This window comes from Trachemys scripta, chromosome 6 (assembly GCF_013100865.1).
Source record: "Trachemys scripta elegans isolate TJP31775 chromosome 6, CAS_Tse_1.0, whole genome shotgun sequence".
NCBI lineage: Eukaryota > Metazoa > Chordata > Testudines > Emydidae > Trachemys > Trachemys scripta.
The window spans coordinates 129593413-129621347 of record NC_048303.1 but is presented as its reverse complement, the minus strand read 5'-3'; the positions used below and the strand labels follow the sequence as shown (position 1 = coordinate 129621347).

Genomic DNA, 27935 nt, shown 5'->3' with positions numbered 1-27935 from the left:
CTCTAGGGATATATTTTTACTATTGTTAAAGTATATGCTTAGGTGATGGAACCTTTCAAATTGAGATTCTAATAGTCTTTCCTGGTTTTTATATATCTGCCCATGTTATAGGAAAGCCAAAAGCAACTTTGAGACAGCCAGGATTAAGGGCTACACCAGAAGGCATCAGAAGGCCTACACCCCCCTGGCCAAAAAGCAAAGGCAGTTCTTATGGAATTGTGAAACCCATCATAGAAACTGCTCAATATGCTTTGACCCCGGCACCCGGAAGTGGACTATCCAAAGAGACTGTAATGCAGAGACATGTCACAATGGTTAACAGGTCAGTGTGTATAGTTTAATAGTTATAAAATGTGCTGGCCAAAAAAACAATTTTGATAAGCTGAAAGTCCTGAATTGTGGACATTCAGTGAACAGATGAATTGTCTGAACTGTCCACATTTTCAAAACTTTTATTTTGCTTAAAAATAAAAAGTGTAAATGCAACAATTCTTATCAAGAAGTGGGATTATACCAGAATACTCTTCTGGCATGTGGGGTGATGAGAGCACTTTACCTTTCGACTCCTTTGTTTCACTGTGCCACTATCTTAATATACCATGTTTTGTGTTACAGAGCTGAATTATCGCTTGAGGCAGTATTGCTTGAAATTGCCAAATAATACCCCCCAGACACTTTTAAAATTATGAAAGGATACAGCAAAAGCTTGGGCACAACTCAATTCCTGAAAAGATTATTCAAAAAATGTTAGTTTAAAAAAATATACTTACGAAGATTTTCAATCACCTACCACAAGCAAAAAAGTAAATATCAGAAACAGCCTGTTTCAGCTCTAAATGGCATTTCATAGATTCTAGGACTGGAAGGGACCACGAGAGGTCATAGTCCAGTCCCCTGCCCGCATGGCAGGACCAAATACTGTCTAGACCATCCCTGATAGACATTTATCTAACCTACTCTTAAATATCTCCAGAGATTGAGATTCCACAACCTCCCTAGGCAATTTATTCCAGTGTTTAACCATCCTGACAGTTAGGAACTTTTTTCCTAATGTCCAACCTAGATCTTCCTTGCTGCAGTTTAAGCCCATTGTTTCTTGTTCTATCCTTAGAGGCTAAGGTGAACAAGTTTTCTCCCTCCTCCTTATGACACCCTTTTAGATACCCGAAAGCTGCTATCATGTCCCCTCTGAGTCTTCTCTTTTCCAAAGTAAACAAACCCAGTTCTTTCAGCCTTCCTTCATAGGTCATGTTCTCAAGACCTTTAATCATTCTTGTTGCTCTTCTCTGGACCCTCTCCAATTTCTCCACATCTTTCTTGAAATGCGGTGCCCAGAACTGGACACAATACTCCAGCTGAGGCCTGAGCAGAGCAGAGTAGAGCAGAAGAATGACTTCTTGTGTCTTGCTCACAACACACCTGTTAATACATCCCAGAATCATGTTTGCGCTTTTTTGCAATAGCATCATACTGTTGACTCATGTTTAGCTTGTGGTCCACTATAATCCCTAGATCCCTTTCTGCTGTACTCCTTCCTAGACAGTCTCTTCCCATTCTGTATGTGTGAAACTGATTTTTCCTTCCTAAGTGGAGCACTTTGCATTTGTAATGGTATTGCAGAGAAATCCATGGATATAATTTAAATATCTTTTACAGGTAGCACACATGCTTGAGTTGAATGTGATGATTGCTTTCAGTCTCATAAAGGGGCATTGCATAGAGCAGAAATCTCCATTCAGTGCTGGTGAGAGACTGAAAGTGACTGTAAAAAGAAAATGACATGCAGTTCTTTAAGATCTCAATGACTTGCAGTTAAAACTTTCCTCTGTTTACAAGAGAGGATTCCATCCTGCTATCTTCCAGCCTTGCCAAGAGAGTCTGGAATGATAACCTGGCTTGACAGGTTCTGATTAAGCATAATTGGATGTAAAAGATTCTGCAGTAGGAACATAGTTAACAGTTTTGTTGATGTGTAAGCCAGAAAGGACTCTACTCACTTTGGCCTGGAAGGACTATGAAGAATAAAGTTTAATTGTTCAAAAGTAAGCCGATACTGCCAGAATTGCAAACGGTACAGATTTGTTTCAGAATAATATTTAGTGATTTCACGTGTAGATCTCACAGTGCACTGCAAAAATGGGAGAGGGTATTATTTACCCCCATTTTATAGTGGGGAAACTGACGCACAATGTCTGTGACTTGCCCAAGGTTACTTAGTGAGTGGTCCTGTGCTCCTCTTCCCCTTGCCAGGTGTCTTTTCTGACCTGAACTGTAGCTATGCTTTAATCCATGCATGCTGCTGTGAAAACATTTAGACTTCAAATGATTATGCTTACTGAAGGTGGCTTTTTTTTTTTAATACACACAGGAGTAAAGAGTAGATTGCTTGCTTGTATCTTAGGGACAAACATGGAAATATAGTACTAAGATGAAGACAAGTAATGTTGGTAACTTTATTTGTGGACCTGTATATATTTTTAATTAGTGAAAATTTAACAGATTTTTAGAGGTCTTCATAGACTTTAAGGTCCAAATGGACCATTATGATCATCTAGTCTGACCCCCTGCACAATGCAGGCCACAGAATCTCACCTACCCACCCACTGCTGTAACAAACCCCTAACCTATGCCTGAGTTATTGAAGTTCTCAAATCGTGGTTTAAAGACCTCAGGGTATTGAGGACCCACATCTTCTGTTGAAGTTGGCACCTCTGGATATCAGGCCATAAATTAGTGTTTAGAGATTGAATTGTAAATGTATGACTGATAGCTGTATTTGCAGAACGCATGAATGAACAAAAGTTGCACAATAAACATATCAATTTCTCTTCAGTACCTAGCAGTGTGTCTGGGAGGATTGCAAATAAAAATGGGAGTGTGTCAGTCAAGCAGAAATTACAGTATTACACTACTAAATGCTCCATGATACTGTCAGTCCATACTGATATTCTATGGAAGTGTTTCCCTCGGCATTCCAGTGTCAGCATAGAATATGGATTTTTAATCATTTTAAATTGAGTATATAACTGAAAAAGTCAACCTCTTGAGTTATTTCATTCTGCTGTTACAAAACCACCACATGTAATTTACATGTATCCACTACAATTTTGAGAGTCTTTCACTAAACTAGCATGAAGATTGACTTACAACCCTCTTCATAGGAAACCATGCTAGTTCATCTTTTGGGGCAACTGTCAGAACATTAGAGATTAGTGGTGTTTCTGCTTGCATTTTGGTTTAAACTGTCTCTGAAAGCTGAGAATTCAAATGAACCTTTTTAAAAGGGAAAGTTAAAAATATACCAGCTTTTAATAGTTAATACAGTACAGTGTCCTTTTTTGGGGGGGTGGGAGTGGGGTTAGTTTTTTGTGCACTTGAATCTAGCAACTGCATGGCCAGATCTGGATGAATTCAGAGGAGGGTTCTTTGCTGTTTTTGCTGGATTAGCATTGCCCATTGGTTTTCAGCTATTCTTTGACTATCTAAAATCCAGCTTGGCTAAAACAACTGCTGCACCATCATTTCTCTTTATGTAATGTTTATTGCTGAACTAGGTCATCAAATGATGATACAGAGAATGTCCTCGTTCTATCATTGTGGTTGGGCTAAGTCTCAGAATAGCTTTGATTACTTTGATAATCCTCCATGTATTATTATGGTTATTTATAATTAAGCATTTCATTGAAGCAAAATGAGTTGTATGCTACTTTCCGCTAAGGCATAAACATTAACAATGCATATCAGTGCAACAGTTTAATTGTATTCACTACAAATATTTTTTCAAAAGACCTAAAACCCACAAGAATGTTATCCATTCAGATTCCGTATGCAAGTCGTGTGTATCAGGGGATGTGGAGGAGCAGAGAAACTGACAGCAGTTAATTTCACTCTTCAGAGAACGGGGTCCTATTTAATCCAGACTCTTGCTTTAAGGGCAATACAGATGGCCTACATATGCTCACCAGGCTCTGCTGTTGTAAAGCACACCCAGAGATTCCCATGTCAGCTATAGCACTTTTGTAGGCAAGGCTAGTAGCACCATCTATTAAAGTTGCCTGGTAGATCACATAAGACCCCATTTTCAGCTGCTTATAACTTTTTGTCAAACTTGAACCATTAAAATTGAAATTTCCTATGCTGGGTGTCTGCCTGAGGCAGGGGTTCGTTAGTTTGAGGTTTTTTTTGGTGATTTTTGTTTTTTGTTTTTAATTTCAGCCCAAACAGTTGAGTTGTTTCCAAGAATGTTAGGGGAAAATAAATTGTCTTGTCAGTGTTTAAAATAAGTAAAGACTATTTCTTTAGAAGTTCTACACCTTCATGCTCTGGAGGAGGAACTTGAAATTTGGCAGAGGCTTCTCTTTGTGTCAAAGATGTGCCTTTTTTTGTTCCTATAAAAATCTGCTCAAATTTGGCCAAGTTATAAACCATTGAAAAAAATCTGTCTTTGCGTGTTCAGACTTCTTAGAGGTTAGAAGATAAAATCTGATTAATAAAATCATAGAATATTAGGGTTAGAAGAGACCTTCGGAGGTGATCTAGTCCAATCTCCTGCTCAAAGCAGGACCAACGCCAACTAAATCATCCCAACCAAGGCTTTGTTGAGCCAGGCCTTTCAAACCTCTAAGGATGGAGATTCCACACCTCCCTAGGTAACCCATTCCAGAGCTTCACCACCCTCCTAGTGAAATAGTGTTTCCTCTCTCCAATTTGTCCACATCCCTTCTGTAGTGGAGGGACCGAAACTGGACGCAATGCTCCAGGTGTAGCCTCAGCAATGCCGAATAGAGGGGAATAATCACTTTCTTCAATCTGCTGGCAATGCTCCTACTAATACAGCCCAAAATGCCGTTGGCCTTCTTGACAACGAGGGCACACTGCTGGCTTCTCATGCACTGTAATCCCCAGATCCTTTTCTCCAGAACTGCTGCTTAGCCAGTCGGTCTCCAGCCTGTAGTGGTGCATGGGATTCTTCCTTCCTAAGTGCAGGACTCTACACTTGTCTTTGTTGAACCTCATCAGATTTCTTTTGGCCCAATCCTCCTATTTGTCTAGGTCACTCTGGACCCTATCCCTACCCTCCAGCGTATCTACCTCTCCCACCAGCTTAGTGTCATCTGCAAACTTGCTGAGGGTGCAATTAATCCCATCATCCAGATCGTTATCATAGAATATCAGGGTTGGAAGGGACCTCAGGAGGTCACCTAGTCCACCCCCCTGCTCAAAGCAGGACCTAATCCCCAACTAAATCATCCTAGCCAGAGCTTTGTCAGGCCTGACCTTAAAAACCTTGAAGGAAGGAGATTCCATCACCTCCCTAGGTAACCCATTCCAGTGCTTCACTACCCTCCAAGTGAAAGTGTTTCCTAATATCCAACCTAAACCTCCCCCACTGCAATTTGAGACTATTACTCCTTGTTCTGTCAGTCTCATGAAAATTAAATCTTCTGTATAGGTCCTGTGTGAGTCTGGCACAAGTCCTGAAATCATTTGAATGAAAATAAAACTATTCATTCCTTATCAACTAATTGGCACCTATGGGTGGGGGAGGGATAGCTCAGTGGTTTGAGCATTGGCCTGCTAAACCCAGGGTTGTGAGTTCAATCCTTGAGGGGGCCACTTGGGGATCTGGGGCAAAATCAGTACTTGGTCCTGCTAGTGAAGGCAGGGGGCTGGACTTGATGACCTTTCAAGGTCCCTTCCAGTTCTAGGAGATGGGATATCTCCATTAATTATTATTAGAGCTTTTTCAATCCTTTTTCTGCAAGCACGAGGGCTAGAAACTCAAGTTTTTTAAAAATGAGAATTGTGATTCTCCTTTAGGTCTGTGATCTTGTACACCATCTCCCCTGCAAACCTCAGAAAGTCAGCAGATGGAGGAGAATCTCCCCGATTTCTGTAATCATAGACTCATAGGACTGGAAGGGACCTCAAGAGGTCATCTAGTCCAGGCCCTTGCACTCATGGCAGGACTAAGTATTATCTAGACCATTCCTGACAGGTGTTTGTCTAACCTACTCTTAAAAATCTCCAATGAAGAAGATTCCACAACCTCCCTAGGCAATTTATTCCAGTGCTTGACCACCCCAACAGTTAGGAAGTTTTTCCTAATGTCCAACCTAAACCGCGCTTCCTGAAATTTAAGCCCAATGCTTCTTGTCCTATCATCAGAGGTTAAGAACAACAATTTTTCTCCCTCCTCCTTGTAACAACCTTTTATGTACTTGAAAACTGTCATCCTGTCCCCTCTCAGTCTTCTCTTCTCCAGACTAAGCAAACCCAATTTTTTCAATCGTCCCCCATAGGTCGTTTTCTAGACCTTTAATAATTTTTGTTGCTTTTCTGGACTTTCTCCAATTTGTCCACATCTTTCCTGAAATATGGCACCCAGCGCGGAGTAGAGCAGAAGAATTATGTCTTGTGTCTTGTTTACAACACTTCTGCTAATACATCCTAGAATATTTGCTTTTTTGCAACAGCGTTACACTGTTGACTCGTATTTAGCTTGTGGTCCACCATGACCCCCAAATCCCTTTCTGCAGTACTCCTTCCTAGTCAGTAGTTTCCCATTTTGTATGTGTGCAACTGATTGTTCCTTCCTAAGTGGATACATGCATTTGTCCATATTGAATTTCATCCTATTTACTTCAGACCATTTCTCTAGTTTGTCCAGATCATTTTCTATCCTATCCTCCAAAGCACTTGAAACCCCTCCCAGCTTAGTATCGTCCACAAACTTTATAAGTGTGCTTTCTATATGATTGTCTAAATCATTGATGAAGATACCAAACAGAACCAGACCCAGAACTGATCCCTGCGGGACCCCACTCGTTATGCCCTTCCAGCATGATTGATGACCATTTTCGTTGCCCTCCGCTGGACTCTCTCCAATTATTCCAGATCCCTTCTGTAGTGGGGGGACAAAAACTGGACACAGTACTTCAGATGTGGTCTCACCAGTGCCGAATAGAGGGGAATAATTACTTCCCTCGATCTGCTGGCAATGCTCCTACTAATACCGTCCAATATACCGTTGGCCTTCTTGGCAACGAGGGCACACTGCTGACTTATATGTTGGCAAAGGCAGTCTGAGTTTCCTTTGGGTATTACAGAGCAATTCACGTAGTTTGAGTACCTTTTTAAAAAAAAAATGTCATAAATACATAAAATAGGAACCCAAAATCATTGATGAATGGTGTAAGGAGATATGATGGATCTTTTCACTTTTATTGGAATTGTGAGAACACTGAATTAGGAGTTGTCCCACCAAAGAATATTAAGAAATAACAAGAATATCACCTCATACTGTAGCCTGGTATCTTTATAAAAATGGAAAAGTACACCGTTTTTTGTATGAACACCAGTTCTTCCCAGGCAGCTATGCAGGAGATGGTGATTGAGTAGGCGATTTACGAGACCCAGAGCAGTAGAGAAATGCTTTAATTAACATCCAAATAAATCCACTCATTAATATAACCAAACAGCATAAAGCCACAAGCAAAGAAATAGCTTTTAAAATTCTTATCATATTTACGCATTTTTAAGAGTCATGGAAAACAGATTTGGAAGAAATCTGTTAGTGAAGCCCCTCAGAAGAGAGGGTACTGACCCAGTTGATGCCATGCTGGGGAAACACCCAATTTCAGGGTGGCATACACTGAGTTATATAATTAATCACATTCATAGCCATACTTGACCATTTCCGTGAATGTAAAACAGGTTGGGCCTTGCCCTTAATCCATGTAATACAAATTCTTTGCACCAATTAATTTTGTAATACATCATACAAATCAATGCAGTTATCTTTAACTAGTTTAAAAAACACCTAAAACTCCACTATAAACTTAATTATGCATGTACCTGTTTTTCTGTGGTTAACTTGTATGTGTCACAACGTGAGTGCACAGTTCTGTCGTTGGATCAAACCCTCAGACCTACTTCAACTCACTCAATCAATATTACCTTTTATACTATAGCAAAGCCCAAAACTCTCCAATTTAAAACTTCCTGCTTGCTTTCCAGCAGATTTCACTCTAATAAGCATTATAATGCTGTCAGCATTATAACATAATTTGTCAGCCAAAACCTTCCCTCCCTCCACCCTCCCCCAACAATAGCAGGATAAAGCTAAAGATAAAATGGGGTTATGGGCTGTCAGTATGGAGCATTAGTGACACCGAGTGGTGAACTGCTCCAAATATAGAGCAGGAACTCTCCTTTGAAATATCGAAAGAAGATGCATAAATCCACTTAGTCTGAACGTGCCAGGGCCTGTTCTCTGCTTTTATAAACCTTAATAAAAGTATGTGGTAAGGGGCCTGAAGAATCAATTTTAATATTAGCTCATTATTGGTGCTTTTATTAATTGCATTGTATTGCTTTTACTGTTATAGTCTAACTTGGATATTGCTCTCAGTGATCTTTTGAACAAGTATTTGCAATTCACCTAAAAGGGAGATACACCCCTGGCCATAACAGGAAGTTTCACCACCCATTGTTTTAGACCTATACATGGTTCAGCAGTTCTTCCATAGAGGCCCTAGGAAACCCCATGCAAAAGGTAGAGGGTTCAAAAGACCTGCTTCCCCACATCCTCTCCAACAGGCTCTGCATCTCAGGCTTGGGTCTCGATGTGACATTTTTTATGGGAGTTCAAGAACCGTGAAACACTTAGCCTAACACGGGAACTAGAGATATATTACAGGTAGTGGGGAAAAAAATTAGTAAAATGTACATCTTTGTAAGAACACTACATGTTTGTGAGAATGCAGAGTACCAGATGAAGGGCCAAATCCTGAGATATGTTGAGCACCTGCAGCTTGCTTGGAAGTTGGGATTTGCCCCTAAATCAGTAAGACATTTGAAAAATGATGTATGGGAAAAAATAACATGATATGCCTATGTACATTAGGGCTGTCAACTGTTTTAGAAAAATTAATTGAGATAAAAAAAATTTGCAATTAATCAGTTTTAATCACAGTGTTAAACAATATTAGAATACCATTTATTTAAATATTATTTGGGTTTTCTATATTTTCAAATATAAGATTAGGACTGGGGGCTCTGGGCACAGGTATGGGAAGCTGCGGGCTGGGGCTTCAGCCCCCCTGCCACTGATACCTTATGCCCCGCTCACAGGTATCTGATTAACGCATTTAAAAAAAATTAACACGTTAACTTTGCTTTCAGTTAATCGCAGGCGTTAACTGAGATTGACAGCCCTAATATTAATGTATTATAGTATGTGATTATATAATGAGATTACAATGCATATGTGTATAGGACAGTTAAAATGAAGAGCTAAAGACTAAAGCCACTTAGGTTCTCAAATTACGCAAGTGTGCAACTTTATCGTTTTCAAGTTCGGAAGGAATATCAAAACTTTTTTTTTTTAAATTAGGCAGCTAGTTTCTAATACTTTGGATAAACTAGCCACATTTTTGTCATGCAGTTGATGTGCATTCTTTACGTGTATAGATAGATGGATATCAAGTACAAGCATCTTTGGTGGTGTCACAGTGAGAGTATCCACCTCTGGCCTTGATATTGGCAGTCTGTTGAGCCTCTCTAAGGAGGTGTGATTAGCAGAAGCTTGAGAACCTAAAGGAACGCTTTAGGAGAAGTGGAGACTGCAGTTTCGCCTTGGCCCAGTCAGCTTCAGAGTGACATGAAACTCCCTGCTATAATTAGGGGATAGCTCAGAGGGATAGCTCAGTGGTTTGAGCATTGGCCTGCTAAACCCAGGGTTGTGAGTTCCCTCCTTGAGGGGGCCACCTAGGGATCTGGGGCAAAATCAGTACTTGGTCCTGCTAGTGAAGGCAGGGGGCTGGACTCGATGACCTTTCAAGGTCCCTTCCAGTTCTAGGAGATGGGATATCTCCATTAAATTTATTTATTTATTTATTTAAATTTATTGACAGTTGAAACTTGGGGAGCTCCTTCTTTGGTCTCAGTGGACTGAGTTTAGTGAGCTTTCACAATGTGGGTCTTCAAAGAACTGCAATTTTCTGAGTAACTCCCATTCCTCTTCATTTTTTCTCCTTCCAACACATACATTTTATTTCTAAAAATAGTGAATTCCCTTCTCTCCTGCTCTATGAACTTAACAACCACAAGTGGTTCTACCTCCAAACAGAACTCCTAATCCATCTTCTAAATGAGGCTACTACTTTAATCTTAATTTTGAACAAAAAAGATAACTATAAATGACTATTTTGATATTGTTTTCGTGAGCAGATGTAGTACTGGTTAGACTGGAAATGAATTAAAGAAGTTTCCTTTGATCTTTTAGGCCTGAAAAAAGATTAACTCTTCCACCTCGGTTTCAGAAAGAACTTCAAGTGCATCTGTCCAGAAGCTCTTCAGTGGATTCAAATGGTATGTGGGTTTTCCACTTTGGGTTAGGCATGTATTCATAACATGAACCATGTTTATAGCCTTTTATTTTGTAGATAGGACAATACTTTTAACAGTGAAAGACTGATAAAGCCAATATACCCACCCAGTCTATTTTCTGAGGAAGCCTGCTTAATTGGTAATGTAATTATAAACTGATTAAACATAAAAACAGCTATTCCGAATCAAACCAATGGTCCGTCTAGCTCAGTTTACTATCTGACAGTGGCCAGTGCCAGATGCTTCAGAGGGAATGAACAGAAGGGTGCAATTTTGAGTGATCCATCCCCCGTTGCCCATTCCCAGCTTATGGCAATTGGATGTTTAGGGACACCCAGAACATGGGGTTGCATGCCTGACCATCTTAGCTAATAGCCATCTATGGACTTATCCTCCATGAACTTGTTTGAACCCTGTTACAGTTTTGGCCTTCAACGTTCCCATAGGAATGAGTTCCACAGGTTGACCATGCACTGTGTGAAATACTTCCTTTTGTTTGTTTTTAAACTTGTTTTTAAACTTCTGTTAATTTCACTGGGTGCCCCCCTAGTTCTTGTGTTATGGGAAGAAGTAAATAACAATTTTTTCTTTATATCAGTCATGATTTTATAGACCTCTATCATGTCCCTCCTTCTTTTTTTCTTTTTTTTTAACTGAACAGTCCCAGTCTTTTTAATCTGTCCTCGTATGGAAGTTGTTCCATACTTCCACTCACTTTTGTTGCTCTTCTCTGCTCCTTTTCCAATTCTGATATCACTTTTGAGATGAGATGACCAGAACTATGTACAGTATGCAAGTTGTGGGTATATCAGGGATTTATTCTATCCCTTTCCTGATGGTTCCTGACATTTAGGGGTTTTTTCCTGCATGTTGAACAGGTTTTTTTTTTTTTTTTTTCAGGGAACTATCCACAATGACTCCAAGAGCTCTCTTGAGTGGTAACAGCTAATTTAGACCCCATCATTTTGTATGCGTAGTTGTCTGTCTTTGACTAGTACTGAGGATGGTTTGACTTTAAAACTTTAGCAAGGCACTTTGCTTTGTACGCTAAGTTTTTTTGAGTACGATTATAATCAATGTTAGGACTTAGTTTTAGAACCACAGTTGAATGAGTATTGAGCAGTATGGATCCAGAGTTACTAAGTTATTCCTCCAGCAGATGGCATGTACCTACCTTGTATAACTGCTACATAACTGGCAGAAACTTCTCAACCATCTGTCTGTTTGCTCTAACTGAGGACTGCCACCCTGTGGTTGTAGGTTTTGTTATTAGGTGCATGGTTATAAAATTCCTTCAGAGGAAAAGGAAGAAATGAGAAGTGGGGGGAGTGGATGGGGCAACAGTAGCACTTGTGGGCTTGTATACAAATGTTACTCAATGCAAAGAGAAATGTGAAAATTCAGATAGTTATTTACATCTCTGTTTTGACAAGTACATTGTACCTTTAATGTTTACCTGTTGCCAAAGTCTCACTTTCATACCTAATACAAAAGACTTCCCCGTTACAGAACAGTACCCCAAATCTCCTCCTGAGGCACTGATTCAATGCTAATAGAAGAGTGGAGAGAGCCACCTACTGAATCACCAATTCCCATCTCCCTGTCCTGGAGATTTCCCTTCCTGACTTAGAATCATAGAATATCAGGATTGGAAGGGACCTCAGGAGGTCATCTAGTCCAACCCCCTGCTCAAAGCAGGACCAATCTCCAGACAGGTTTTTACCCCAGTTCCCTAAATGGCCCCCTCAAAGATTGAACTCACAACCCTGGGTTTAGCAGGCCAATGCTCAAACCACTGAGCTATCCCTCCCTGACTTGTCCCACTCCAGTTTAACAGTGCCTGAGATTATAGCTCAAGGTAGCATGGCTGAGGGTTTCCAAATCATCTGTACATCTTGCTTGTAATACACCTTTTTGAAGAGATATGATGTACTTGATATATAACCAATAAGTACAGTGGTGGAAACAAAAAATTCTTCTTTGAGTGATGATCCCTCTATATATGCATGCATGCCATGCTCCTGAGTCTGAAAATTCTTCAAAGCTGTATCCATTGACCCACAGATGCACAGTAGCTCTCCTCGTGGTCCTGACCGAGAATATAAGAGGCAGTGTGGGTCAACGACTCTCCAAGTTCCTCCTTCCGGCCATATGGCCTGAGTTGGAATTGTCCTTTTCTTGGTTTTATAATTAATATTTCTTAGCTTAGTTAAAGTTTTTATAGTATAGAGGGTTTCTTTTTCCACTGCTGGAAACCTCTCCCTGGCTCCAGGACTATGCCCAGAGTCCAGAATTCAGGAATTGCATCTCCTGCCTTCGCTCCATCAGTGATGACCATCAACATTGCCTGTACTGTCTGGGTGAGGTAAATATCTCTGTGAAGTGCAGTATCTGCTGCTCTTTTCCACCCAGAATTCAAGGAGTCCGGGAGCTTTGCCTGTGAAAGCATCTAATGGAGAAGGCTATGAGACCCCTCTCTGATCTCGGCATTCTAGGACTGTACATAAGAAACAGGGTTCCTCTCCAGGGGTGTCCTGATCGGGTGCGAAGTCACGTACACAACTTAAAGAACTGTCTCCACTAAAGACCCCCAGTTGGAGGGCAAGGCTTAAAAAGAAAGATCTGCCAGTTCCATTGGTCACCTCCGTAACCAAGTGTAAGAACAGACATTCACTGGTTCCGTCTAACAGTGCTAGTTGGGACCTGTTGTCGGTACTGCCTCATTCATCTAAAGACCGTCTGACAGCTACAGATACACTTGGTCCTTCAGACTTGACTACTGGAACCCCTCTGACACCAGGGCATACAGAAAAATGACATCTGGAAGTTGTATTCCTTCCTTATCTACCGTCTTCGCTTCTTTCCGGCCGTGCCTTCTGAGGGATGTCCTTAGTCTGGAGGAGTCTACACCAACATCCCATGAGCCGTTCCATTTCCAACCATCTGGTATGAGTGCCCCGTACCGATGACCCTTACATTACTAATAGAACAGTTCTCAGACACGGATCAGTCAGGGAGATAACTTCTCGTTTCCCCATGGAGACAGTCGAGCCCCAACAGACCGTTGAGGGGTTACACTCTTCATTCCTTTGGGTATGACCTCTCCACCAGCACCACTGGTTCAGATTCCCTTGAATGGTCCATTCCTTTTCGTCCACTCCCCGCTTCTGGGGAACAGAGGCTAGGGACACTCAGAACGTGGCCGTCTTGGCTAATAGTCATTCATGTATCTATTCTCCATTAATTTACCTAATTCTTTTTTAAACACAGTTTATAATTTTGGTCTTCACAACATTCCCTGTCACTTTGGGGGGCCATCTCACACTCTTTGCCCACAACTGGAACAAGATCACTATGGCAATTGGGTTCTGGAGATCAGGGATACTCCATAGAGTTTCTCTCCTTCACACCTCACAAACCTGCTCTGGCAAAAACTGAGTCCAGTGTTGCCCCTATAAAGTTCATTTTTTTGCTGCAAGATGGCTACCTTTAAATCTGCTATTGTGTGTCCAGGGAGATAGAAGTGTTCTCCTACAGGTTTTTGTTTAGTGCTATTCCTAATATCTCACTTGTGTCCATTTATCCTTTTACGTAGGGACTGTCCAGTTTGGCCGATGTACATAGCAGAGGGGCATTGCTGGCACACGATGGCATATATTACATTGGTGGACGTGCAGGTGAATGAACCAGTGATGATGTAGCTGATCTGGTTAGGTCCTGTGATGGTGTTGCTGGTGTAGATATATGGGCAGAGTTGGCATCAAGGTTCGTTGCATGGATTGATTCCTGAGTTAGTTACTATGGTGTGTTGTGTGGTTGCTGGTGAGAATATGCTTAAAGTTGGTGGGTTGTCTGTGGGCGAGGACTGGCCTGCCTCCCATGGCCTGTGAAAGTGAGGGATCATTGCCCAGGATGGGAGATCACTGATGATGCGTTGGAGAGGTTTTAGCTGAGGACTGTAGGTGATGGCCAAGAGTTCTTTTGTATTAGGGGGTAGCCGTGTTAGTCTGTATCTACAAAAACAACAAGGAGTCTGGTGGCACCTTAAAGACTAACAGATTTATTTGGGCATAAGCTTTCGTGAGTAAAAACCTCACTTCGTGAGTAGAAACCTCACTTCTCACTTCTTCGGATGCATCCGAAGAAGTGAGGTTTTTACTCACGAAAGCTTATGCCCAAATAAATCTGTTAGTCTTTAAGGTGCCACCAGACTCCTTGTTGTTTTTGTAGATACAGACTAACACGGCTACCCCCTAATACAAAAGAACTCTTGGCCATCACCTACAGTCCTCAGCTAAAACCTCTCCAACGCATCATCAGTGATCTCCCATCCTGGGCAATGATCCCTCACTTTCACAGGCCATGGGAGGCAGGCCAGTCCTCGCCCACAGACAACCCACCAACTTTAAGCATATTCTCACCAGCAACCACACAACACACCATAGTAACTAACTCAGGAATCAATCCATGCAACGAACCTTGATGCCAACTCTGCCCATATATCTACACCAGCAACACCATCACAGGACCTAACCAGATCAGCTACATCATCACTGGTTCANTGTTGTTTTTTTAAGAGTTCTTTTTTTTTTTTTTTTTTCTTGGGCTTGTTTTGCCTGTAGGAGAACACTTCAATCTCCCTGGACACACAATAGCAGATCTAAAGGTAGCCATCCTGCAGCAAAAAAACTTCAGGACCAAACTTCAAAGAGAAACTGCTGAGCTTCAGTCTATTTGCAAATTTGACACCATCAGCTCAGAATTAAACAAAGACTGTGAATGGCTAGCCAACTACAAAAGCAGTTTCTCCTCCCTTGGTTTTCACACCTCAACTGTTAGAAGAGGGCCTCATCCTCCCTGATTGAACTAACCTCGTTATCTACAGACTGATTCTTGCCTGCATATTTATACCTGCCTCTGGAAATTTCCACTACATGCATTTGACGAAGTGAGTATTCACTCATGAAAGCTTATGCTCCAATATATGTGTTAGTCTATAAGGTGCCACAGGACTCTTTGTTGCTTTTTACATTCTCACAAGGTGATTCTTCAACAGGAGGCAGAATACTTTTTGTGTCTCACCTCATTACCACAGGAGGGAGTTCTCCCTGTATTTTTTAATTCCCCCCAAAAAGATGGAGCATGGAGACCCATCCTGGACTTCTGGCAACTCAACATCTTTATCTGAAAGCTGAAATTCCAGTTGATTACACTAGCATTGATAATCCCCTGCCTTCAGACAGGAATGTGGTTTGCAGCATTAGACATGAAGGGTGCATATTTCCTGGTGGATTTTCACCCATCATAAAGGAAGTTCCTGGTTTTATGGTTGGCCAGGATCACTTCCAGTTTCAAGTACTCCCCTTTGGGCTCACTACAGCACCCAGAGTATTTATGTGGTAGCAGCCCAGCTCACCCCACGCAAGCATAAACTGCCTCCACAGCATCACTATCTGCAGGGTGACTATCTGGAGTTCTGTCAGCACATTCACTATGCGCTATGTTCTAGCTCATGCTTTGGCTGCAGATGCAGCCATAGGTTCGGCAGTATTGCAAGCATCTTTGCTTGTGGCTTCCTTTCACCTGCCTTCAGTCCAAACACTGCTTGCCAATCACCCATGTATGGAATACACATAGGGACCATCACTTGAAGAAGTGGAAGTTAGTTATTGTAACTGGAGGCTCTTTGAGATGTATGGTCCCAATCTATATTCCACCCATGGGTACACATGTGTGCCATGCGCCCAAGCCTGGAAATTTTTCAAAGCAGTGTCCGTTGGCCCGCACATGGGCAGTAGCTCTCCTTGTGCACTGACCGAGGGCATATGAGGCAGTGCTGGTAGACGCCTCTGCAATTCCACCTCTTATCGCAAATCTAACAGGATTCAAGGAAGATGTGATGGAGGGTGGGTAGTGGAATACAGATAGGGAAATACAGATAGGGACCATACATCTCAGAGAGCCTCCAGTTACAGTAACTAACCTCCACTTCTCAATCTTAATCGTTTAAGATGTATAATTTCTTGGAAAGACTTCGACATCCCATTCAGTGTAAAGCAAACAAGACTGTGTTCTTCTGTGTGTGTAATAGCAATGTTTCTAATCAATGTTACCTTAAGTGACACACTGCTTAGATTTGTATACTTAATATTTGAATATTATCAATAGTTAGCTTGTGTTCTTTCTACCCTTCTCAAGATAATTTTACCATCTAAGAACATAAAAACCGGTATATTGGGTCAGACCAATGGGTCCCTCTACCCAGTATCTGGTTTTCTGGCAGCAGCCAATGCCAGGTGATTCAGAGGGAGTGAACAGAACAAGCAATCATTGAATGGTCCATCCCCTTTCGTCCACTCCCTCCTTCGGGGAACAGAGGCTAGGGCCACTCAGAACATGGCCATCTTAGCTAATAGCCATTGATGTATCTATTCTCCATTAACTTATCTAATTCTTTTTTTAACACAGTTATAGTTTTGGCCTTCACAACATCCCCTGGCAACAAGTTCCACAGGTTGTCTATGCGTTGTGTGAAGAAGTACTACTTTCAAGTGATGGTCCCTATGTGTCTTCCCACCCGTGGGTGTGCGTGTGCACGCGCATGCACACCATGCACCTGAGTCTGGAAGTGTTTCTTAGCAGTGTCCATTGACCTGCACGTGCATAGTACATCTCCTCATGCTCCCAACCAAGGGCATAAGAGGTAGTGTGGGTCATCGCCCCTCCAGTTCCCTTTTACTGCTGCATGGCCTGAGTTGGAACCCCCTTTTTCATTTGCATTCTTAGTCTACTGAGAGTTATTCTTTTTTGTACGTAGTTGTAGGTAGATTTACAGGTAAGTTTGTGCAGTGTACTTAATGTAGTAGTTCTTTTTTCCCATCCAGGGACAGACACCCTGCCTCCTCCCCCAGGGACTATACCCAGGATTCTGGGCTTCAAAAACTGTCTCCTGCCCATGCTCCTTCTCTCTGGAGCTCCTGGCATTGGCCACCTGTCGGAAGACAGGATACTGGGCTAGATAGGACCTTTGGTCTGACCCAGTGTGGCCGTTCTTGCGTTCTGTGAGTGAGCACCAGCAGTACCTCTGCTGTCTGGGTATGGCACATGTTGTGGCACTCTGCTCCATCTGTAAGTCCTTCCTGCCGAGGACCAGGGAAGCCACGAGCTCTGCCTCCACAAATACCTTATGGTAGAGGCTATGCGGCCCCAGGCACAGCTGGGCCAGGATCTGAGACGCACCCCCAACCTGCCGCATACAGCAGCCACCACCAGCAGAGAGCACCGCACCGTGCATGGCTCTGAACCGACAGCACCCAAGGACAAGTCCTGGCATGAGAGCAGAAAACATTCTCTTAGGCACAAGAGCAGGTCCCCACAGAGGACTGCTCACAAGTGTAGTGTTTCCTCCATGAGCCAAGCCAGGTTGGGTGAGACATTGCATGTGTATCTGGCTAAACCAGCACCCAAGGTCCCACAGATGGAGGGTAAGGCCAAACGCGCACAGTATCTGCCGGTGCTGACGGTTATCTCAGCATCCAAGCCTCTGGAACACTCACTGGCGCATGCAACACCACCCACTCTCCTGGTATCCCACATCTGCCAAACTGGCTGGGCATACAGATACCGACAGGCCCTTGAGTGTTTTGCTTGGTGCTCCACAGACCTGATAGTGGTGGGATTAATCCTCCCTTACTTACAGTTGCCTCTTCTCTCGGGCTCTCTGCTTACCCATGCCATCCCTACAGGGGAAGATAAACCCCTGCTGCTGCCAGAGAAGCCTGTCCCCCTGCCACCACACCACAGTCCTCCCATACCAACAGTTCCACCATTGCTAGACCAGTCCTCCATCTCCTAAGAATTCTCTGATGTGGAACCATCTTTGTCTTCGGTTCCACACCAGAGTCCGGATGTGCAACCCAGACCGCCCTACTCTTTGGCATATGAGCCAACAGAGGAGACCTGTTACCAGTTCCTGTGGGGCCCGCTGCCACTGATGGACCCCACCTTCTGGCCATACTGTGGACCCTGGGATCCCTACCACAGATACCACACACCATCTCAGGTTCCTCTTTACACCTTCTGGCTCCATCGGTGTATGAAGAAGAGGAGGACGTTGAACCAGTATTGCCGGCTCCCCTGGTCCTGACCAGCACATCCTTGTCACAGGATGAGGTGGTCATTCCTCTCCCAGCTCTCTCTGCCAGATGATCACCGTCAATATCCGGATTTGCTACAGAGGGTGGCTGCGGTCCTGGAAATCCTGTTGGAGGAAGTTCAGGACTCACATCTGCTGTTGGACATCCTCCAACTCCAAAGGCCATCCAAGGTGGCCCTCCCCATCAATGAAGCTATCCTGGTACTGGCGCATGTGGTGTGGCGCACACACCGGCCTCATGTGAACTCACACCTACGTCGGTGGAGAGATGCTGCTACTTACTAGTTAAGTGGGCAGCTTTCCTGTTCATCCATCCACCCCTTAGCTCCCTGGGTGTCCAAGCATCTGCAGAATGGGTGAGACAGCATCCACAAAAATCCACCCCATCCAGACAAGACTGCTAAGAGGCTAAACCTGCTGGGTAGGAAGGTCTGTTCCTCTGTAGAACTTCAATTCCGCATTGCTAATTATCAGTCTCTGCTAGCCAAGTATGACTTTAATAACTACAATATGCTAGCAGAGTTCAAGAACATGCTCCCGCTCGAACACCAGGAGCAATTTCAGGCGCTGGTAGACTAAGGGAGACTGGTCACCAAGGTGGACCTCCAGGCAGTAGTGGATGTGGCCAACATCCTCTGTCTCTAGCCATCAGAGTAGTTATGCAAAGGGACTCGTGGCTACAATCTTCTGGCTTCCCTAGGGAGGTCCAAAATACGAAAGAGGATCTCCCTTTTGACTAGCATAAACTCTTCAGCGACAAGACTGGCGAATTCCTACACTCAAGGATTCCAGATCAACACTTTTGGTCCCTGGGCATATATACTCTGACCCCTAGACACAGACAGCAGATACAATCTGCCCACAGCTGCACACTATCTGCACCAAGAGCCACCATACTGACAACTATGGTCTGCCACAACCACCTCTTCAACCCTCTCCCAACCACCGGCCAAAGGCCGATTTTTATTTTGATGCACAGGCTGAGACCCGCAAGCCTCCCTCGATACCACCCACAGCACCCCATGTCATCTTTGGGGGCTATCATTCCCTATTTGCCCACAATGGGGGCAAGATCACCACAGACAGTTGGGTACTGGAGGTCATCCACCACGGATACTCCATATCGTTCCTTTCCTTCCCTCTTCATCACTTCCCCATCTAACCCTCCCCCCGGCACCCCTTCCATCATTTGCTGCTCCAACAAGAAGCGGGTGCTCTACTCCTATAGGGGGAGGGGCAATAGAGCCCATCCTGCCTCAGTACAGAGAGAGAGAGAGAGGGTTCTACTCACCATACTTCCTCATTCCAAAAAAGAGTGGAGGATGCCACCCCATTCTAGATCATCAGTTACTGAATATGTTTATCAGGAAGTCCAAATTCCACATGGTGACGTTGACATTGATTATGTCCTCCCTGCACCAGGGAGCCTGGTTCGCAGCTCTCGACATGAAAGACACTTACTTCCATGTGGGTATCCACCCATCTCACCGCAAGTTCCTCCATTTCCAGGTAGGGCACCACCATTACCAATTTTGGGTCCTCCTGTTTGGCATAGCGACAGTGCCAAGAGTATTCACAAAAGTCTTTGCGGTGGTAACGGTCCAGATGCTATGTCTTGGCTATGAAGTATTCCCCTACCTCAATGATTGGCTCCTGGTGGTGCTATCTTGATTGGAGGCACTCTCCGTGATCCACTGTCTCAGGTCTTCTAGCATCTCTGGGTATCTGTGTCAATGAGGGCAAGTCAGGGTTGACACCCACACAGACAATAAATTTCATTGGGGTGCAGCAGGGCTCTTATTGTGGTCCAGGCCTTCAACTCACCTGACTGCTTTGCAGCACAGACAGCCCTCATTGCGTGCCTATGTCACAGACCACACACCATGGTCTGCCACTCTCTCCCCCTCCTTGGGCATATGGCAGCCTTCACTTGCATGATGCTGCATGCATGGCTCCACATGTGCTGTCTACAACCTTGGCTCTTCTTCATTTACAAACCCAACAGAGACCATATTGACTCCAGGGTCACTGTCCCAGAGACCATGCTGTCTTCCCTCACGTGGTGGTCCGCTCCCTCCAAGATCATGATCAGCACCCCCTTCACTCCATCCACACCACAAGCTGCCATCATGAGAGACATCTCCCTCGCCGGATGGGGAGCCCATTTAAGCCACTCAAGGGGCATTGATGCTGTGTCACACAGCATTCTAGAACTTGGGGCAGTCCTTCTCACATGCAAGGCCTTCCTCCTGCTCATACGCTCCCTACACATTCAGCGCCTCTCCAACAACATCACGTCAGTGTTGTACATCAAGTAGGACAGTTCCAGGTCTTCCCCTCTCTGCTCCAAGTTGGTCTGGCTATGGAACTGGTGCAGCTGCAATGAGGTGACATTTCAGGCTGCATACCTACCGGGTGTCCAGAATTCCCTGGCTGACATGCTCAGCAGAACTCTTGACCTCTACCTCAACCACGAGTGGGAGCTACGCGATGCCGTAAAGTGGGGAACCCCCGATGGACCTCTTTGTCACTCCGAGAGTCAAAAGCTCCCCCTCTATTATTCCAAAGGACCTCTAGAAGAGAGCTCTCAAGGCAACACTCTCCTCCTTCCCTCGATGGGCAACCTCTGCTACGCCTTCCCCCTCCCACCCCCTTCCCCTCCTACTGCAAGTGCTACGCAAGATGCACCAGGACAGAGCCACTGTCCTCATAGTATCTTTCTGGCTCCAGCAATTCTGGTTCACATACCTCCTCAGACTCTCCGTCCAGACAGCACTCTGCACACTCCTAAATCTTCTCACACAAGATGAGGGGAGACTCAGTCATCCCAATCCAGACTCTCTTCACCTCACAGCCTGGTATTTGGATTGGCATCAAGCATAGACAGTGCATGCTCTGTCCCAGTTTGGCAAATCCTCACCCAAAGTAGGAGGGACTCCACTAGGACCTGCTACCAAGCTAAATGGAGATGATTCGTAGAGTGGGCCCACTGCCACCACCATTCACTGAACATGATGGCCATTCCCATTGTTCTCGACTGCGTCCTCAAGACTTTGGGTCTGGCTCTGTTCTCTTCATGTGCATTTAGCAGCACTTAGCACCTTTCTAGCCCCATGGACCACACATCTATATTTACATACCCTATCATTGTCCGCTTCCTAAAAGGTTTACTCAAACCCTTTCCACTGGTGCACACCCCCAGGGGACCTTAATCTCATTCTCTCTGTCCTCACAAGACCTCCCTTTGAACTAACAGGCTCCCTCTCGCACCTCTCAATGAAAGTGGCATTCTTGGTATCCATTACCTTGGCCAGGTAGGTCAGTGAGCTTGCAGCCATGATGGCAGATCTCGCTCTTTCTCTCCCCCCCCCCCCCCCAATATTCCACAAGAACTAGGTGTTCTTATGGCTGCACCCCAAATTCCTTCTTAAAGTGGTGTCTGAGTTCCACCTCAGTCAATTGATCCACTTGGCAGTATTCTACCCAAAGATGCACACCTCCCCCACTAACAGAGTCCTGCACTCCCTCAATGTTTGATGCTCACTACCCTTCTACGTCCACAGGACTTGCCCATTTTGGAAATGGACTAATCTTTTTGTGGCCATTGCTGAAAGGGCAAAGGAATAAGCCCCCTCGCCCCAGTGAATCTCCAAATGGGTCTCGGTGCATCCTTGAATGCTACAAATGCTCCAATCTACCTCCTCCCTGCAGGTAACAGTGCAAGCCGGGTGCAAGCCGCCGACTCACTCTCACTTGCAAATCTGTCCTGGCAGGACACCTGTCAAGTAGTGATGTGGCATTCTGGCCACACATTCCTAGCACACTACACCATAACACGCAGCAATGACCGATGCTGCTTGGTTCCATTGGCATCCCGCAGCCACTGCTGCATTGATCACTTCCCACAAGTCACCCACATGTGGAATACAGATAGGGACCACACATCTCTAAGAACTTCCAGTTACAGGTAAGTAACCTCCTCTTTCTTTTGTTTGTTTTAAACCTGCTGCCCATTGATTTAATTGGGTAACCCCAGTTCTTGTGTTATGCGAAGGAGTAAATAACACTTTTTCTCCACACGATTCATGATTTTATGGACCTCTATCCTATCTTTTACTCATCTCTTTTCCAAGCTGAAAAGTCCCATTCTTTTTATTCCCTCCACATAGGGAAGCTATTCCATACCCCTAATCATTTTTGTTGATCTTGTCTGTACTTTCTCTAATTTTAATGTCTCTTTTTTGAGATGGGGCGACCAGAACTGCACGCAGTATTCAAGATGTGGTTGTACCATGGGTTTATATAGAGGCATTATGCTATTTCCTATCTTATCTATCCCTTTTTCTAATGCTTCCTAATACTCTGTTAGCTTTTTGACTGCCAGTGCACATTGAGGGGATGTTTTCAGAGAACTATCCACAATGACTCCAAGATCATTCCTGAGTGGTAACAGCTACTTTAGAAAGCAACAGAAGGTCCTGTGGCACCTTTAAGTCTAACAGAAGTATTGGAGCATAACCTTTCGTGGGTGAATGCCCACTTCATCAGACGCAAGTAATGGAAATCTCCAGAGGCAGGTATAAATCAGTATGGAGATAACGAGGTTAGTTCAATCAGGGAGGGTGAGGTTCTCTGCTAGCAGTTGAGGTGTGAACACCAAGGGAGGAGAAACTGCTTCTGTAGTTGGATAGCCATTCACAGTCTTCGTTTAATCCTGATCTGATGGTGTCAAATTTGCAAATGAACTGGAGCTCAGCAGTTTCTCTTTGGAGTCTGGTCCTGAAGTTTTTTTGCTGTAAGATGGCTACCTTTACATCTGCTATTGTGTGGCCAGGGAGGTTGAAGTGTTCTCCTACAGGTTTTTGTATATTGCCATTCCTGATATCTGACTTGTGTCCATTTATCCTCTTGCGTAGTCACTGTCCAGTTTGGCCAGTGTACATAGCCGAGGGGCATTGCTGGCACATGATGGCTACTTTAGAACACATCGTTTTGTATTGTGACAGACCCAGACCAGTGGGGTACAGGAGTCTGGTAGAGGGCAAATATACTGGTCACTGGATGAGTAGTTTTCTGTTCCCTGAGTGACCAGAGCAGGGGCTGCACTAGAGTAATCAGGAATCTGCTAGAACCAGTTAAGGAAGGCAGGCAGGCTAATTAGGACACATGGAGCCAATTAAGATGAAGCTGCTAGAATCAATTAAGGCAGGCTAAGCAGGGCACCTGGGTTTTAAAAAGGAGCTCACTTCAGTTTGTGGTGCGAGTGTGAGGAGCTGGGAGCAAGAGGCGCAAGGAGCTGAGAGTGAGAGGGTGTGCTGCTGGAGGACTGAGGAGCACAAGCGTTATCAGACATCAGGAGGAAGGTCCTGTGGTGAGAATAAGGAAGGTGTTTGGAGAAAACCATGAGGAAGTAGCCCAGGAAGTTGTAGCTGTCATGCAGCTGTTACAGGAGGCACTATAGACAGCTGCAGTCCACAGGGCCCTCGGCTGGTACCCAGAGTAGAGGGCGGGCCCGGGTTCCCCCCAAACCTCCCAATTGACCTGGACTGTGGGTTCTTCCAGAGGGGAAAGCCTCTGGGCTGTTCCCCAACCCACATGGTGAATCTGAGGCAAGAAAATCCGCCAATAAGCGCAGGACCCACCAAGATAGAGGAGGAACTTTGTCACAGTGTGTATAGTTGGGATTATGTTTTCCAATATGCATTACTTTGCATTTGTCAACACTGAATTTCATCTGCTATTTTGTTGCCCAGTCACCCAGTTTTGTGAGATCCCTTTGTAAATTCTTCACAGTCTGCTTTGGACTCAACTATCTTGAGTAGTTTTTTGTATTGTCTGCAATTTTGCCACCTCGCTGCTTATCCCTTTTCCCAGATCATTTATGAATATGTTGAACAGCACTGGTCCCAGTACAGATCGTTTGGGAGGACACCACTTTTTACCTCTCTCCATTCTGAAAACTGACCATTTATTCCTACCCTTTGTGTTCTGTCTTTTAACCAGTTACTGATATATGAGAGGACCTTCTCTCTTATACCAAGACTGCTTACTTTCCTTAAGAGCCTTTGGTGAGGGACCTTGTCAAAGGCTTTCTGAAAATCTATGTGCACTATATGTACTGGATCACCCTTGTCCATGTTTGTTGACTCTCTCAAAGAATTCTAATAGATTGGTGAGGCATGATTTCCCTTTACTAAAGCCATGTTGACTCTTCCCCCAACAAATCTTGTTTATCTGTGTCTGATCATTTTGTTCTTTATTGTAGTTTCAACCGGTTTGCCCGGTGCTGAAGTTAGGCTTATTGGCCTGTAAATTTTCGATCACCTCGAGAGCCTTTTTTAAAAATTTAGCATCACATTAACTATCCTCCAGTCACCTGGTACAGAAGATGATTTAAATGATAGGTTACATACCACAGTTGTTAGTTCTGCAATTTCATATTTAAGTTCTTCAGAACTCTTGGGTGAGTACCATCTGGTCCTGGTGACTTATTACAGTTTAGTTTATCAATTTGTTCCAAAACCACCTCTGACACCTCAGTCTGGGACAGCTCCTCAGATTTGTCACCTAAAAAGAGTGGCTCAGGTGTGGGAATCTCCCTCACATCCCTTGCTGTGAAGATTGATGCAAAGAATTCATTTTGGTTCTCTGCAATGGCCTAGTCTTCCTTGAGTGCTCCTTTAACACCTCAGTCATCCTGTGGCCCCACCAATTGTTAGCAGACTCCCTGATTCTGATGTATTTAAAAAATTTTTTGCTGTTGCTCTTCAAATTCCTTCTTGGCCTGCCTACTTATACTTGACTTGACAGAGTTTATGCCCCTTCCTATTTTCCTCGGTAGGATTTAACTTCCAATTTTTAAAGAATGCCTTTCTGCCTCTAAGTGCTTCTTTTACTTTGTTGTTTTAGCCTCTGTGGCACTTTGGTCCTCTTACTATGTTTTTTAATTTGGGGTATACGTTTAATTTGAGCCTCTGTTATGGTGGTTTTTAAAAAGTTTCCATGCAGCTTGCAGGCATTTCACTTTTGGAACTATACCTTTTAATTTCTGTTTAACTAGCTTCCTCATTTTTATGTAGTTCCCCTTTCTGAAGTTAAATGCTACTGTTCTTTAAAAGGAAATTGTAGAACAACACTGCCACTTGAAAATTGTAGTTTTTTCCATCTTTACAGATAATTTGAATGAGCCAGTTTCAGAAGCACACAGCATCCCCACTGGCCCTTCTAATTCTAACATAAATGAAGTTCAGAATCGTGTTAAAGAAGTTTTGAATAAGTACAGCAATGGTATCTGGTTATCAAAGATGCCACAGTTTTACAGAGAGATATATGAAGAGGAACTTAATACAGCCTTACTCCAACAGTTTGAATACTGGCCTCATATTTGCACGGTAAGTTTTTGGTGGTCTTCCCACAGAAGCTAATAATATTTTTAATAGAAATATTCAATCTTTTTTTATAGCATCTGTGTGACAAACCTCTTTTCTAATAGTTCTTACATTTAGCTTTTTCTTTTGACATAAAGGCAGTGATACAGATTTTTTTCAAGGAAATGTTTTCTTGTACTCAAACTTTTCTCAGAGTAACAGCCGTGTTAGTCTGTATCCGCAAAAAGAAGAACAGGAGTACTTGTGGCACCTTAGAGACTAACAAATTTAACAAATTTATTAAGCATAAGCTTTCGTGGACTACAGCCCACTTCTTCGGATGCATATAGAATGGAACAAACTTTTCTGGCTATTGATCACTAGGAGATTTGTGAATGAATATTTAGCTCTGTTTGAAAAAGTGCAACTTTTGAGAAGCATTTTTCTATGCTTTGTCTGAAGTGACAAGTCCCACTGGGCATAAACATGACAACTAATCCTCCTGATTATCATGATGATAATAGAACATTATAGTTCTGATAAATGTACATCTTATTTCATGAACCAATTTAAAAACAGTCAACTTGCATCAGGTCAGTGAAGCAGTGTGAAGAGATGAATATTGTGGGTGGGGAAGAATTAGCAAACAATAATACTTGAAATGGTCAAAGTCATTTAACTAGAGTAATGAGTAACCAAAAGGGATAACAAACTTTTTAATATGAACATAGCTTGTCTGGTGGCTCCCTTTACACTCTCCAATTATGATCTGCCTCACTGGTTGAACAGCGAGAGTTTTAGTTTTACCCTTGATTTCAAATGTTTTTCTTGGGCTTGCTCCTTCCTTCCCTTGAGGTATTTAGGCCTTCTACCTTCTCTTCTATCTGACACGAGAACAGAATATATGATAGAAAAAGAAATATTCTTCTTTTCCTTATATCGGGAGGATCTGGGATATGTGGGCTGGAAAAATTCAAGTAAATGTGGTTTTTTTTTATATATATATAAAATAATAAATAAAAATTACTTGCAACCTTCTGGGAAGATGCTAATGCAGCCTGTGGATATTGTGCCTAGGTTCTGTGGGTTCTGGGCAGTCTCTGTGCTCTTGCACAGGATGTATGGCTCGTCATATCAGCTTTCAAAGTAGAGGTGCTTTGACATCCCAGGGCTCGTTTTGTCCCATGGACTCAGAGCCCTCTGTTTCTGTGGCATTTGGGGCACCTCTTCTAGGGCCACTTTGCTTTGCCCTTCCTTTTACACGTGGGTGTGTGGCCTTTCTGATAGGGTCCTCTTTCCCATGTGGGGTAGGTATTGGACATCATAAAATAACAGCTTTAAAACAGACACTCCTTTACCTTGCATGGTGACAGGTTTCAGAGTGGTAGCCTATACCGGAAACCTACTGACCTCTATACTTCCCTACATGCCTCTAGCTTTCATCCAGACCACATCACACGATCCATTGTCTACAGCCAAGCTCTAAGATGCAACTGCATTTGCTCCAATCCCTCAGACAGAGACAAGCACCTACAAGATCTCTATCAAGCATTCTTAAAACTACAATACCTACCTGCTGAAGCGCAGAAACAGATTGACAGAGCCAGCAGAATACCCAGAAGTCACCTACTTCAGGATAGGCCCAACAAAGAAAGTAACAGAACACCACTAGCCATCACCTTCAGCCCCCAACTAAAATCTCTCCAGCACATCATCAAGGATCTACAACCTATCCTGAAGGACAGTCCCTCACTGTCACAGATCTTGGGAGACAGGCCAGTCCTCACTTACAGACAGCCCCCCAACCTGAGGCAAATACTCACCAGGAACCACACAACAAAAACACTAACTCAGGAACCTATCCTTGCAACAAAGCCTGTTGCCAACTCTGTTCACATATCTATTCAAGGGACACCATCATAGGACCTAATTACATCAGCCACACCATCAGAGGCTCATTCACCTGCACATCTACCAATGTGATATATGCCATCATGTGCCAGCAATGCCCCTCTGCCATG

At 43.6% G+C, this 27935-nt stretch overlaps 1 protein-coding gene across 3 annotated transcripts in view; it reads left to right on the top strand.

Annotated features, from left to right (window-relative positions):
* The window catches only part of TDRD7 (tudor domain containing 7), a 129711-nt gene that overhangs the window by 36315 nt on the left and 65461 nt on the right, over positions 1-27935 (top strand). For all 3 annotated transcript variants that reach the window (XM_034773177.1, XM_034773176.1, XM_034773178.1), the window contains 3 exons: positions 112-322; positions 10289-10374; positions 25721-25938. In XM_034773177.1, the coding sequence (XP_034629068.1) occupies positions 112-322; positions 10289-10374; positions 25721-25938 (515 nt within the window). The remainder of the gene's footprint in view (positions 1-111; positions 323-10288; positions 10375-25720; positions 25939-27935) is intronic.